Source organism: Onychostruthus taczanowskii, unplaced genomic scaffold (genome assembly GCF_017590055.1).
Source record: "Onychostruthus taczanowskii isolate IOZ18803 unplaced genomic scaffold, ASM1759005v1 scaffold29, whole genome shotgun sequence".
NCBI classification, from domain to species: Eukaryota; Metazoa; Chordata; class Aves; order Passeriformes; family Passeridae; genus Onychostruthus; species Onychostruthus taczanowskii.
The window spans coordinates 5551115-5566280 of record NW_024500239.1 but is presented as its reverse complement, the minus strand read 5'-3'; the positions used below and the strand labels follow the sequence as shown (position 1 = coordinate 5566280).

Sequence of the window (15166 nt, the reverse complement as noted above, 5' to 3'; positions counted from 1 at the left end):
CCCAGCGACAGGATGGGAGGACACAGCCCTAAGCTGCACCGAGGCACACTTCGGCTGGGCATTAGGAGGAATTTCTTCACAGGAGCCAGCAAGCAGAAAAGTTTTAAACTTTTGAAACCCTTCAGGTCTCGGCAAAAGCTGCAAGAGAGGCAAAAAACCCCACCGAACACCTCAAAGAAAGCGACCCCGCCCCCGCCCGGCGGCGCCCTCAGGCCCCGCCCCGCGCGGGGTCGTTGCCAGGGGAGCCGCGCGGGGTCGCGCACGCGGCGGCGGCCGCCAAGATGGCGGCGCCCGTGTCGCTCTGTCACATCGCCTGCTGCGCCAACCGGGCGGGCGGCGGCGCCGTGGCCTGGGGCCGCGGTGGCCTCTTCGCCTTCGGCAGCAGCCACGATGTCATCCTCTACGACCCGGCGGTGAGTTGATGCGGTCTGGGGTGGGGCCGGGGCCAGGACCAGGACCAGGACCGGGTCCAGCCCCTGACGCTCGGTGATGTCTGTCTGTCCCGCAGGTGAGGCGGGCAGTCGCCGCCCTCCGCGGCCACGCCGGCAGGGTGAACTGCGTGTGCTGGGTCCGCCGGCGGGACCGCGGTGAGTAGCGCGGCGGTGGCGCCGGGGCCGGGGCCGGTTCCCCTCGGGGCGCGGGCGCTGCTGCCCTGGCGGGGCAGAGCAGGCGGGGGAGGCTCGGCAGCAGCGGGGCTGCGCTGTACACTCAAGGAAATAGGGACCTGCGAGCCTTGCAGTGCATCCTTTCGCCCTAAGCCTAGTTTCCCAGGCAGGATTTTCACACAGTCAATTAGTTTAGAAAATATCTTGAAGATCATTGAGCTCAACCTATGGCCCAACAGCCATCGTGTCAACTAGACCATGGCACTAAGTGCTACTCCATCTTTCCTTAAATACCTGCAGGGACAGTGACTCCACCACCTCCCTGGGCAGCCCATTCCAATGTCTAAGCACCCTTGATGTGAAGAAATTTTCCCTGATGTCCGGCCTATACCTCCCCTGGTGCAGCTTAAGACTATGGTCTCTCATCCTGTCACTTGCTAGCTGGGAGAGGAGATCGACCCCCACCTGGCTATTCCCTCCTTTCAGATGGTTGTAGGGAATGATAAGGTCTGCCCTGAGCCTCCTCTTCTCCAGGCTAAAAATGCCCAGCTCCCTCGGCCACTCATAAGATGCATGCTCCAGAGCCTTATCAGCTCTATTGCCCATCTCTGGACCTGCTCCAGCACATTAGTGCCCTTCCTGAATTGAGAGGCTCAGAACTGGACACAGTACTCCAGGTGTGGTCTCATGTTAACAGACAGGTCTGCAGGAATGTGAGCTGCCAAACCCCGGTGAGCTGCATGGTGAGGGGATCTCTGCACCTGGCCCCACAGCCAGGGGCAGCCCAGGAGAATGTTTGCCTGGGGCTCTGGCAGCTCACACAGGTCCATGGCTTGTGTGCTACTTGTTCTTCTGCCAATCTCTTCAGTAAGGTTTGGAGTTTTGCATGTTCTGACTTTGTAAACTGATTTGCAATGCCTTTTCAGCAATCTCTGAGTATGAAGCTCTGAAGTTGCATCGAGGTTATGTGCTCAAGAAGAAGACTCTTTAGATAGATAGCAATGTTTGAGACATTTATGATGCTTTTGCTGGATAGTAATTCCAGGATTTAACATTGTTTAGTGCAGGCTTTTCTTAGGCATGTATTCTTGCCCTTAGGCATTTATGGAAACTCACTGAAGAAGATAAATGTGATTGTTGATTAGACTGTTAATGTAATGTGCTGCTTCCTTTTTTTGAGGAGTACTGAGGTGCAAACATTAGTTTTTAATAGTGATATAAACTGCCGTTCTTTCAACGGGTTGCACTGAAACATATTCTTCTTAAAAATTATTAAAAGAAGTTATTTTCAGGGAACTTGGGAATTAAATTTTCTTGTGAAGCTTTGAATTCTATTTAAATTCTCTTGCTTTATTCTCCTATCTTCCAAAAAGACCAAACAAAACCCCAAAAATTTACACTGTTGGACTTGAGAGTCTTCTGGAACGGTATTTTTACCACTTTCACACAGAACTTTAAATAGTCCTGTCAATTTTCTCTTTGTATTTTCTTAGGGAATATCTTTGCTCTTAACCTGTTCTGCACAGTGCAGCTCCTATTAACCATACTTTATTTTGGTGGAAGCTTTAGTTACCAGTGATATTCCTTGAGTAGTAACCAGCAGAACTGCTTATGTTGCTGTTACAAAGTTAAGTATACACTGAATTGACCAAAGCATATTTTTTAGCTTCTGAAACAGAGTTAATTTCTGGTGGATCTGATAAACAACTTATTCTTTGGGAATGGAACGATACAGTAACGTGGAATAATCAGGTAAGCAGGGATAACCTCTTTTCAAATCTCCCTCTGCGCTAGTTTCTCACATATCACAAATTATCTGTTGTGTTTGTATTTCTGGTTCATACTATTTGTTTCACTTTGACTGTTTTTGTTTTTTTTTTTAATTTAACCCAGTGTGTATATCCTTGAAATTGTTGGTACTCTGTCTTGCTATGTATTGCTATAAATGTTGTTTCCTCTTTTCTCTGGTTTATCTTTTTCAAATCAGCTTTGGTAAAGAAATTAACAAACCCATCAGTCATTGAGTGGATTTGCTTAGGTGTCTGAAAGACCCCGTTTGTCGGTTCTTAACTCATCAACTTTCTGATCTCACATGGCAGTTTTCTTTAAACCACCTTAAAACCTTCAAACTGTGAGGCCCATTCTGAGCTGGCATTTTCTGTACCCTTCTTCTTTGTTTCCTTATGTCCATTTCTAGTGATTTCTGGTCAATCTTCACAACAGTGTGGGGTTTGTATATAGATAGTCTTACCAGGATGATATATAAGTTGGAGTAGATGTTTAACAAAAATGAAAATAAAAAAAATCTGTGGAACAATTGGCTTTTTTCAGAGAAATGGAGAAAAGTAAGGAGACATGCTAATTAATTATTTGTAATGTAAAATGTAAGGCAAGAGATTCCATGTTGTGTGAAAGAGCCTTCTGAATGACCTGAAATTTTGATGAAATAAACAACTTTATTATCTAGCTTTTAATATCTTGCTTATTAAGCACTGGATTGTGAACGGTTGTGTAGGTAACCCATTTCATCATCTGCCTCAAATTATTAGGTTATTAGACTTGGCATTTTAAAATGCCTGAGAATGCATAGTAGGGGGAAATTAACCTTTGATGGGGGAAAGTTCTCAGAAATAAATTTTTTCTCGTCCTGATCCATTGTAACTGTTCATGCATTTATTTAAGTTAACTTACAGACTTTTTAATAAACTTTTTCTGCTGATGTGGTGCACAGCCATATGGCAATAATTTCAAAAGAATGTGGCTAAATATGCACATTTTAATGGGAGTTCTAGACTAGTGTAAATTCTTAAAAACAAAGTTCTGTATTCAACCAATCAAAAATTCTCACTGAGGCCTACCAGGCTGTATTTTGGAAAGAGATGTCAAGTCTGTCTATGATAAAATCTGAATAAATGCTGGATGACTGCTGGTTGCAAAATTAAAAGCTTCTCACTTTGATCTTTGTGTTTATGAGGAACAGATTGCAAATTGAATCACCTGTATTCGTTGTCTAAATTTAGTGGTTTTGTTTTTCAATTTGGCATTTTGAAGGAGTGAAAAGCTGTTTTGGTTTGTGAGAACACTTTAAACATTGCTGCTAGAGCTGTTGTATCTGCTGCTTATTCCATTGTGTTCTCTGCTCTGTCTCCTTTACTAAGATTCTCCAAACTTTTGTGAGATGTTCCTTAGGGTGAGGGACAAGAGAAGGAGAAAAAGGAAGGAAAACTGCTCTTCCTAACTTCTATACTGTTTCTAACTTCCCTCAAGGAAGGGCAAGGTTATAGTATGGTAAGGGTATAGTGTACACAGGAACATTAATTCTGTTCAGCTTTGAGCAAAATCTTACTAAGTTAAAATTCATTGCTGCTCTGTCCATTCCCTGGGTTTCCTGGAATATGCTCTAGCTTAAGCATACCTTGGCAGGCACTCTCCCATTGCAGGTATAGAACTCATTTTCAGTGTTAAGTTTCTTTTCTTCCTAAAGTGGCTTTAAAAGCTCTCTCACATAAGTTTCTGGAATTTAAAATTTTGTAAAATTTTCTCGTGTTCAGCTTGTGAAAAACACTCCTCTCAAAGGCCACACGGAAGCTGTTTTTGCTGTGGATGCTGTCTACCAGTCAGATGAACCTGATTTAAATCTGCTAATAGCTTCTGCAGCCTCTGACTCTACTGTGAGAATCTGGTCTCGGCATGGTTCAGAAGGTAACGTTTTTTTAATGTTAGGGATAACATACTGGCTAAATAAGAATGGTGAACACTTATCCTTTAGGTATTACATACTAACATCTTGTAATGCAACAACATTGATTTGTCTTCAGACTTTAGTACCTCAAAGCACTGTATTACTCTTGGAAAGCCTTGGGTCAGATTTGTTGCAGAATGATTTATCTTTGTTTCATCAGGGATGGGTGGCCTGAATTTACTTTTTTTTAATAATATGTATTCAGATTATGATTATCTGAACCATTGTTTTGCTCTGTAATGTGGAGGCAGACTAGCTGTATGCATGTGTGAAGTAGAATTACGTAGTAAAATGATTAATGCTGGCATTAGAAAGGTGAGGTTTAACTAGTCACTTGTTTTTTCCTATTGGCTTGAGTCCAATGAAATTTGGGATAATGGGATCTTGACCTTCTGTTGAACTCGGCTCTTGCATGGAAATACAAGAAAACACATTCTAAAACACTTAAGAAATAAATTGGGTAGATATTTGAGATTTAAGGTGTTCTTTGCTGGTTGAGTTATAGTGACTGCATTTCTTTAGCTACTGTCTTCCTTTTCTGGTGTATTTGAAGATTTTGTATTGCCTTGCCTACATGAAAAAGGTGGGAGTTGTGAATCTACAGTCCCATATTCTGGAAGGCATTTTTGGTGCTCCCAAAGAGCCCCATGAAGTCTCATCTTTTCCATTTTGTCTTGCTGGTGTGGGTTACAGTGATAGAGGGACTAATTCTTCTGCTGTAGACAGGTTTTTTTCTGCTGTCTTCCTGTTTATTTACTAGTTTAGCAATTACTAGTTTAACAATTTCCAGGATCTCAGGGATGTTTGCAGGTTTTCCTCGTCTCTCTAGCTGCTGTTGTAGAAAATGGATTCAGTTTTATCTTCCTGTGTTATGAATGCTGTTGCCACAGGACATACTTTGTAATATTTATTGCTTCTGGTGTGTTACCACAGTGAAGCTGTATAGATTAAACACTCAGTATTATTTTCTAACTCAGCTAACTGGATGAATTTTTATGGCCTCACAGAAGATGATGATATTGTTTAGGCTTCTGGAAAAATGTAGATTTTTTTCAGCTTCTTAAAATAAAAATGGATGGGAAATTTAAACTATATAATATAGAAGAAAATGACAGTGTAATTGTAATAGTTACAGTCAATGAGATGAACACTGTCTGTTCCTGTTTTCCAGCTAAATGCATTGAAATTCTGCAGTTTGGAAATGGATTTGTTATGGATGTCTGCTTATCCTTCTTGCCTGGCAGCGATGGTAAGTAAAGCTGCACATCTTGAATATCAATGCAGGAAGAAAAATCTAAGAAATCCCCCAAACAGATTTTCATTTGACTGACTCCAGACCTGTGTGCCACAGTTTTTGTTTTCTATGAAATCTGCTTAAGTTGATTCTTGTATCTAAAGATTTTCTTTGAACTCTTCTCAGTAATTAAAAACAAAGGCTGATTACAATGTCTTCGAAATAGCATTCAGATGGAGTTGTTTAGTTGAACTCTTGAGATGGAAAGCTTTAAACCGGTGTAACAATGCTGGAAATGAATGGGATAGGATGATGCTGTTAGTTCCACCTGCTCCTTGCAATGCTGCTGCACATGTTTGTTCTTGAATTGAAGGGCAAAATTCAGAAAAAATCTGAAGACCTGCATTGAAAACCATGGGTTCCCAAGCAGTATTTATCATCTACTTGTTCAGTCTTTAATGAGAAAAAATTTCAGATGCTGATCTACTTTAACCCGACTGTTCAGTATGGTTTATGTAGGTTTCTGCTAATAGAAATGTTAGGCTTTGTAGGCTGCCACAGACATATTCTTTTTCTGTGAATAGGTAGAAGCTTTTTTTAATAAAGCAGATGTATCCTCAAGCGAGATACATGTGTGTGTTGAATTAAATTTGTGTTTAAGTATCATTAGTCTTTCACCTGGATGGAGGCCTGTGAGGCACTCCCAACTGAAAAAGTGCTACATTTTCATAGTGTATGTGGAATGTTCAGCTCTTTGCTGCATGCATTCCATACTGATGTGTTGTTTTGATTATATGCTTACAAGCATACTTTATTCTTTGGCTTTGATAATTCTGGGAGCAAAGAAAGCTCTATCAAGATGTGTTGTCCCATTTGGAAGTGCCAGTGTCTGTTTTCAGAGGATGTTTGATACCAAAAGCAGCATCTGCACCATTAAAGAACATTTAGACCTCTCTCTCTCTCATTTCCTGTTAATACACTAACATGTGCTTGTTGAGGTGAAGTTAAAAGGCTTGAGGGTGAATTAAAGTCTTTACTGCAAGTGTGAATATTCTTTAGAAGTGAAGTACCTGTGGTGCCTATGAGTATGACATTCAGATTATAAAACAGTATATTGTATCTTCATTTATGACACTGTACAGGGTAGAAATTCTCACTGTAACACTCTAGAGCAGTGCTTCTGTTTAATGTCAAAATTGTGTTGTATATAAGAGAAGTAACCATATATTCTGAAAGCACCATAACTTAAAATTGTCGTAGTAGTTCTTAAAACTAAGTGTTTCTGAAACTCAAATTACATGCAATGTTTGAAGCTTCTTTGAATGGTGGAATAGCAAGGATTTGGTTTTCGAGAGTCCCCAAAACCAGTGTTGCTTAAAGTTACATTGAGAGCAGGACAATCCCTTATTATGAACTCTTTCCATCCCAATTCAGATCAGTTATCAAAGCAGTACAGTGCTCATAAACTGAAAAAGTGTTCTTTATTTTTCTCAAGAACTGAAATTAGTTTCAATTTGCACAAAAATTTCATTTTGTGTGGAATTTAAACAACAATTCTAGGTATTTGCTTTTTTTGTTCCAGTTCCAATACAGATGACCTCTGCTGCTAAAATGGCAAAGAAACAGTTTAGATTTTGAACTGTAAATGCATATAAATGTTTCCTGTAGAAATCTCTAAAGGAGCTTTTAATAAAGCATAGCCAGTGTTTTCTCCCTAAACCTGACATAGTAGTCCATATAGCTGAGGAGTATGTTAATTCTGAAATCTAAAAAAAGGAGCTTAAAATATATTATTAAAAATCACTGCTGATCATTTGTCAGAAACATTAATCTCTAATGGCAATTTGGAATTTTAATGATCTTCAGGGAAAAATGATTATGGTAAATTTAGGAGTTGCTCAGAAGTCTTTACGAAGGCTAAGTTGTCAGCTGCACAGAGATTCAGAGAAGCTATTCTCTTGAGAACAATCTGCATTTCTTAAGTCAGGAACTAAATACAGAATTAATTTTCTGAAAATCATAAACTGCATTTCCTGAAGCATTTACACTAACCTCTAATTTCAGCAAGAAAAGAAATTAGAGGCTTGCATTGAAAATTGATGCATATGCAATGGATGCTTTAACTTTCAGATGTTCCTGATGCCTAGGATTTTAACTGATTGTCCTTGAAAATAAATTATTAAAAAAAATAAATGGAACCATTTTGTCAAGAAGTCAAATAGGGAAATCTGATAGACTGCTTATAAAAACCTGTCCAGTCATTTGCAGCTGGAATGCAGCTTAAACACTTCTCTGGCAGCCTCTTTGTTAAGGAGATTCTGTACATTTGCTGTTTAGCCTTGAAGAAGAGCTTTTTGCAGTTTTGGTTCCTTGTTTGCTTTTTTCCTTACAGTGCCTGCATAAACTCTGCTTCTAAAATGCTGGCAATAGGATTTATTTTTTACAAATCTTCATCAGCTATTTGTCATATAATCTCATTCTTCCTATGACTTAGATAATTGTCATGATGTAGCGTGGCCTCTGACAGTAAATAATTGTCTCCTCAGAACTGAATTGCAACAGGTGAAAAAAACAGGGCAAGTAAACTTGGAAAAGCTCTGCTTATCAGACTTACTTTTCTTTTTTCCTGTGCAGGAATTTTATCTTAGTCAGATCCAAATTCTAATATCACAAAGCATTTATGGGAAAAACTATATACTAGTCTGTTTTTGCCATTTATATATATTTCTTGATAGAACTTTTTGAGTGAAAGTATTTGCATTTGTCTGCAACAGCAACTAAATCATAATTCTCTCTTTGGTTTTCTTAATTAAAATTTCATTCTGTTGAATAAATATGTAATTATAGTAATGGCTCATAAAATGTGTTTCTCAGGAAAGGATGATATTGTCTTCAAGAACATCCATTGATTGTGTTTTATGGAAGAAAATGTCACTCCTGCCCAGTTTCTGTAGACCTGATGAGCAGGTCTCCATTCAAAGCAGCTCATCATCTTCAATCCAAAGCAGGTTTTTTTTTAGACCTGTTAAAGAGAGGAAGAGTTGGAGGTGAATTTTGGCTTAGAGGTTGGAGAGAGGAAGCAAATGATGGAGCTGTAAGAATATGGAATGTGACTGAGAAGCACAAGAACAGTGGATAACTAGGCACAGATTTGGTACAAGTAGAAGATTAGTATAGAGAATAAACATACTATGAATATTCAAGTTGATTTTTGATCTATCCATAGTAAAGATAAAATTATCTATATGAAGGGATGTCATGGAGGCTTTTTTTTTTAAAGTAGGTGATTTTAGTGAAATTTAGTATCTGGTTTTCTATCCAGACTTGAGAAATGCAAATGTCTAGCCCTTAACTTGTAACTTATTTCTTCATAGTTGTATACTAAATTTATTTGCTTTTACTGTTTCAGTCCCTAGCAGTAACTATGATGTAAAAATGAGTTACTCCTTATGACATAAAAAAAAGAAGAGTAGAGTAAGCATTAACTATTTTTCCTCATCCTCTTCTGTTGTAGAGAGGAACTAATACACTGCCTAACTTCTCTTTTTTTATCCCCCTCAGACATAACTTTCTCTGGTTTGATTCAATAGACTTACAGGGTTTGTGCACTTTTTAGGTTAGCCAGTGGAAATCAACTACTACTCAAGACTTGAGCAGTCTTGAGTGAAAAACAATTCATTGTGTTCGTATTCTTGGGTACAGGTAGTGGTGATCTGTCTTCCCATTCTGGTCTTTTTATTTGCTGTATAATAATTATGCTTACTCCATCTAAACCTATCTTATTTGATTTAGGAACTTGAATTGCCTTAGTTCTGAGTCATCTTGTTTTGTTCTTTCCTTCTTCTGTATTTAGAGCAAATGCCTATTATCAATAAAATATAATTAATTAAAAACACTAATACTTCCTACAGATGTATGAGCTTGAGGCAAGCTACTTCTTTTAGCATCTTAAATATTTATAGATATTATTTGCAGTTGAAATAACTTTGGTGTTCTGTGTTCTTAAGATACCAATTTTTTAGACAGCTAGTGCAGAAAACATTTAAAAAGTGGTATCACACTTGCTATCTGTTAGTGTTGTTATATTTTGATATATTTCTATATTGATTATTTATATTTTTTCATGTCCTAGAATGTGAGATCTTATAAAAAATGAAGATCTTCTTTTCCTTTCTAGTACCAATACTGGCTTGTGGTGGTGATGACTGCAAAATAAGTTTGTTTATACAGCAGCATGGTCAGGTAATTACAATTTTTGTCTCTTGCTCAGAGCATTACTGAGGTTTTTGCTTCTTTTCAAATGTGCTGGTGATTTTTTCCTAGTTCTTCAGTAAGTCCTTTCTGTCTCTGTGTAGGCATTGTGTACAACAACCTTTTTTCAAATAATTCATCCATTTTTCTAGGTAATAATGAAATGCACATACAGAATATTGAAGTTGAATTCTGTGCATGAAAGCGTTTTTCTTGGTTTTTTTTTCCCCTGTGTGAAGATAGCCTGTTTCTATTCCCACTGATACGAAATAGCTGCAACTGCCCTTCTTTATGATGTATCCAGGCATTGAGTTGTTCATATGGAAATAATGTTATTTTCATTCTATAAATTCTTATAGTAAAACTGTTATGACTTCTATCTGAGGAGTTTTATGTTTGTTGCTAAATGTGCCCTTTATGCTTGACTGCTTTTGAACATCAAAAAAAAAAGTATTTTTAGGAGTATATGATCTTATAAAAGCACACATTTTTCATGTGTTATTTGGAAGCTGACAATTTTGAGTTTTTCATACAGATAGATATTCCTTTTGAGCAGTAGAAAAACATTATGTCCTCTCTTGCATCTGTTCAGAGGTTTTGTTAGATTCTAAAGCATGTGTTGAATGACTGTTTTCCAAAACAGAGCTCAGTATCACTTTCTTTCTCTCACTCCCTTAAAAAAACCCTTCAGATCACAAATGCTCTCCCATTGCAGCAGTGAAGCTACCATTTAGAACCCCCTCTTTGAAACTTGCGTATATAGAACCTCTTAGTCTGCTGCAATTGCTCAGACACGCTCCCTTTAGGGATTAAAGAATAGATACTCCTTTATTCTTTTTTTTTCTTTTTTTTTTTTTTTTTGAGAGAGAGATAAAAGCTACTTTATAGATAATTTTGCCTGTTTATGCTGCCATGTACAGCAATAAGATTTTTTTGGTTAGTGTTGTTGCCAGTAAGATAAGTACTTCATCCCCTTCTTCTATGTTTAATGATTTCTTGACCACTCAGAAGAAAAGAAGCGTGCTTGGTTAGATTTTTGACCTTTTTTTCGTTTTTCCTGTGTAGCTTGTGAGTTAGGTCAGTTTAATGAATTCTGTGGGAATTAGCAATGGCAAAATGCCACTACTGGTTCTTGAAGTGTTAATGAAAGACTTTTATCTCAGGGACTGTGTGATCAATTTTTCTCATTCAGAGTTTTAAACTTGTTTTCTTGTATGATTCAGGTTAACGAATTATATACAGTTTAACTGCCAAAAAATGTTCAAAGGTACATAATTTATTTTGCGTATTGTTGGCCAAACTTCTGGTATAACAGTAGTCTGCCATTTTAAAAGGCAGTCAGTCTTTGGAGGGCAAAGGAAGGTAACTTGAATAAACAAGTTTCCTCTTCTTCTTCATAAGCAAGTTTGTGCTGTCTTTTTTTGGAGGTAGGAAACTTGATTTATATATCGGGGGCGCAGTTTTGTTTTGCATGTGATATTTTTCACAGTTTCTATTTCAGAAAGTATTTTCACCAGCTGTTGTGGCAGAGTTGGTGTTCAGAAAATCTCTTAAATGAGGTGGGACTTCTTGTTGGTGTCTATCTTAACTTTCCAGAACATCTCTTCTAGCTAAGTGGACAGTGCAGGCCTCAAAGAGAAGAGCCTGTGTTGTGCTTTTGTGCTTTACAACTATTAACAGAATTAAAACATCCTTGCAAGCCTTCTGACATGAATTCCTGCCTAGCTGCTAAATCTCGTTCATCAAGTTTTCTCAGATCTACTGGCACCTTTTTTATGGCTTCTTAGTACTATTAAAGGTATTTGAAGGAAGTGTTACTATAGCCTTGCCATTTTTTACTGTAACTTGGCATAGGAGAGTGATTAGCTCCTGTGTCATACCCTGTGTCATACAGGTAAGGGTCTGTAGCTCTGTTCAGTTAATTCAGTGACTCTTGTAAAGCACTTCCTTTAGTTGGCGTCCTCAAAAAGCTTGTTATGAATGTGTGAATCCAGAGGTAGAACATGCATTCATAACAGGGCATTCTTATGAAACTTAAAGGGCATTGTTAGACTCTGAGGGAGGATGAGGCATCTTTACTTAGCTAATTCAGGCCACCTTTTGGTAAACTCATTAATTTTGCAGTCCAAATATATTTATTCATTAAAAACTACTTGGTTTTTAGAACTGAGTGGGCACACTTTACATCTTGTGAGACTTCTTACCCATAGATCCCTTATGTGTTATATAGTAGAGAGAAAATGAACTCCTTGCTTTTCTGACGTGTTGGAAAAGGGTATTGATTTATAAAAGTATCCAGGGAAAAATCTTTCAGAAACCATAATAAGTCTTCCTGCTTGGTATAGAACGTCTACAGATGTGGCCTGTGGAGGGCAAGTAAACCAGCAGATTAAATTAGAGTTTTAAACCAAAAGTTTTGTATTTGAGCTTTGTTTTTCTGAGAAGATGGTGTTTTGCGTTCCACTCAAATAGTTTGGCATAGTTGAGAAGTGGAATAAGGGGAAGAATAAAAGATAATTCAGGCTCTCTCTAATCTGTTAAAATTAACAGCTGCATAGAGGAGGGATGTCACATCCAGTGTCTGCTGGAGAAAAAATGAGAAGACTTGGACCACTATTGCCAAATTTACCAAACTACTAACCAGGCTACTAGCCTGGTCCTGAAAGAGATGTACCCAAAGTGTGGGCAGGATTAGTTGTGCAGAGTGTGCTGGGCATGTCCACAGCTTTATTAGTTGTGCTGCCTACAGCACAGCTTTATTCTTTGCTTAAAAGGAAAGAGACCAGATTGCTGCTAAGCAACAATGTTCAGAGATTAGGTAAGAGGCATGGGAAAGCCTGTGAAGTAGTCGGACCAGGAGGTTTTGTTAGTTTTAACTGTTGGTACTGTAACCTCTTGTGTATCCAGTGAGGACCAAGTGGAAACTGAAACAAAGAAATATGAGACTATAAAAACAAAATCTGTAAAAAAAGATAAGAATGACAGCTCAAAACACTGGTGCATATAGAACCTAGACAATAATAGAAACTTTGGCTGAATCACCTAAAAATAGTGACCATGTGCATCTGGACATACCTTTATATTAATTCTATTTTAGAACTGAATACATCTAAAGAAACTAAATTTAGGATGCCAAGAGACATAAACTTCAAAGAAAAGGGCGAAAACAATGCTGAAAATCCTAGCATAACAGCATATACTACTCCTTGCTCAGTTTCAGTCAACAGTTTTTATTTTCATGGCAACCAATATCTTGAAAACTTTGACTGAATCATAGAATCTTAGAATATCTCAAGTGTGAGGAGACCCATAAGGACTGCTGGTTCCAACTCCTTGCTCCTCCCAGACCACCTAAAGCTAAATCAATGACTAAGAATGTCATATTCCTTGTGCTTTGCTTCTGTATATGGTAGTAGGCCTTGTGTTCACCTCTGTTTTCCAGCCATTGTACTGACACTGCTCAGATGGGTGAAGAGTGGAGGATGATGTTATAGGGATGGGAAACAGCATGAGTCCATTTAAGGGACTGGATGCATTTTCAGGGGGTTGGGGATATCTGTCTTCAGCAGTGAGGCATCATACACCTTTTGGTGCTGGTGTTACTGCCATGAGTGAATATGAGGTAATAAAATTCAGCAGCCTCCACTTTAAATCATGTGAGTAGTTCAGTGGTACTATTCATTGTAAGCATATAAAAATTAGTACAGACTTCTAGCTGACTGTTTAAGCATGCTTGTTCTCCAGCACAAAAGAGCTGCATGTTTGACTTCAAGCTAAGTAGTGCCTAAAAACCTGTTCAGGAAACGACTTAGAAATCTGGGGTGGTATTAATAATCTCAAAATAATTAGTTTTACTGTTTTAAGGGAAAACAAATGTCTGCTTTTCTTGATAGATCTCTTTGATGTATGATGAGGAGGGTAAATGGAAAAAAATCACATACCACAGCACCTTGAAAAGGGAAGATTATTAAAAATCTTTAGGTTGCTGTTTAATGTCACTTCCTGGGCTGTTCCTTCCTGCCTTTACACATAACCTGTTAGTGTTTAACATAAACATCTCTCTGGAATGCCATATCTACAAGTGCCAGTGGCTGCAGAAGTGACTAGCCAAATGAGGCTTAGGTGGGTGTGAGAACACATTCTTAAGACCTAAACTTTCTGATTTGGAAGTATCTGATCAGCTTAGTCTGATGGTGTGTCCTGTTCTGGTCATGTATAGATGGTTCTGTAATTTTAGGGGTGTTTTACCAGGGCATGTAGTTACAAGAGGTGGGGCTTCAAACTGAAAGAGGGTAGGTTTAGAGTAGATATTAGGAAGAAATTCTTTACTGTGAAACTGGAACAAGTTGTCCAGAGAAGTTGTGGATGCCCCATCCCTGGAGTGGCTTGAGGCCAGGTTGGATGGGAATTTGAGCTGCCTGGTCTAGTGGAAAGTGTCCCTGCTAATGGCTGGAGAGGGTGGATCTAGATGATCTTTAATGTCTTTTCCAAATGAAACCATTTTATGATTGTGACTGCAAATGTGTGGTGAGGAGAGGCAGAGTAATGCTGTTTGATGGGAAGGTGGTTTTGGAGGATATCAGAAATGTTGGATCAAAGAGAGAGGCACCAATTTCTGAGTATGGATTTTTTCATACACATACTAATTTTTCCTTTTTTTTACTGTCACGGATTGGAAGAGAGACCTCAGTTGCAGACTTGTGCTGATTGCAAAGGCTGTCATTTAGTCATAGTTCTAAGTAGGCCTAGGTAAGGGATTTAGTAGAATATAATGCCAGAAATAATATGATAAGTTATTCATACTAAACTACACTAGTGTTTTAACTGTAGCAGTTACTTCAGACATTTTAATTCAGCTTGGAATAAAAAAATGTCATGGAAGTAGGGCTGTTTCTGGGCAAAGAAATGTAGAAATGGGTTTAATGCTAAGTAAGGAGTGAATAGCTGTACTTGAATCAAAATAAAACAGTAATGTTACATATGTTATAAATGAAAATAAATTACTAGTGAAAGTTCTTAAAAGGGGATCCAGACTGTGTTTGCATTCTGGTGTTCCTGAGCCTGTGTTCATGCAGAGTTTTCCACCAGCAGTTCTTGATGTATACCTTCCTTAGAAATTTTGTCAATAAACTGAAGAAACATAGAGAATATTTCCAGTGCCATAACTGATTCCTATTAATCATATTCTATTATAAAGATGTAAATATAAATTAATTCTTGAAAATAATGTCAAAGCATTTACTTTTCTTTTTATACTTGATTTTACCTGTATTCATTTTCATCATCTGCAGTTGCATCCACTTTACACAAATGTGAGAAATTACTTGTCACCTC

General features: G+C 38.2%; 1 protein-coding gene across 2 annotated transcripts in view; it reads left to right on the top strand.

Moving 5' to 3' along the window:
* Positions 1–260: 260 nt before the first annotated feature.
* Positions 261–15166, top strand: part of ELP2 (elongator acetyltransferase complex subunit 2) — a 38349-nt gene continuing 23443 nt past the window's right edge. For both annotated transcript variants that reach the window (XM_041408148.1, XM_041408147.1), the window contains exons 1-6: positions 261–413; positions 509–587; positions 2272–2357; positions 4157–4307; positions 5519–5596; positions 9759–9823. In XM_041408148.1, the coding sequence (XP_041264082.1) occupies positions 282–413; positions 509–587; positions 2272–2357; positions 4157–4307; positions 5519–5596; positions 9759–9823 (591 nt within the window). In that variant the 5' untranslated portion in view covers positions 261–281. The remainder of the gene's footprint in view (positions 414–508; positions 588–2271; positions 2358–4156; positions 4308–5518; positions 5597–9758; positions 9824–15166) is intronic.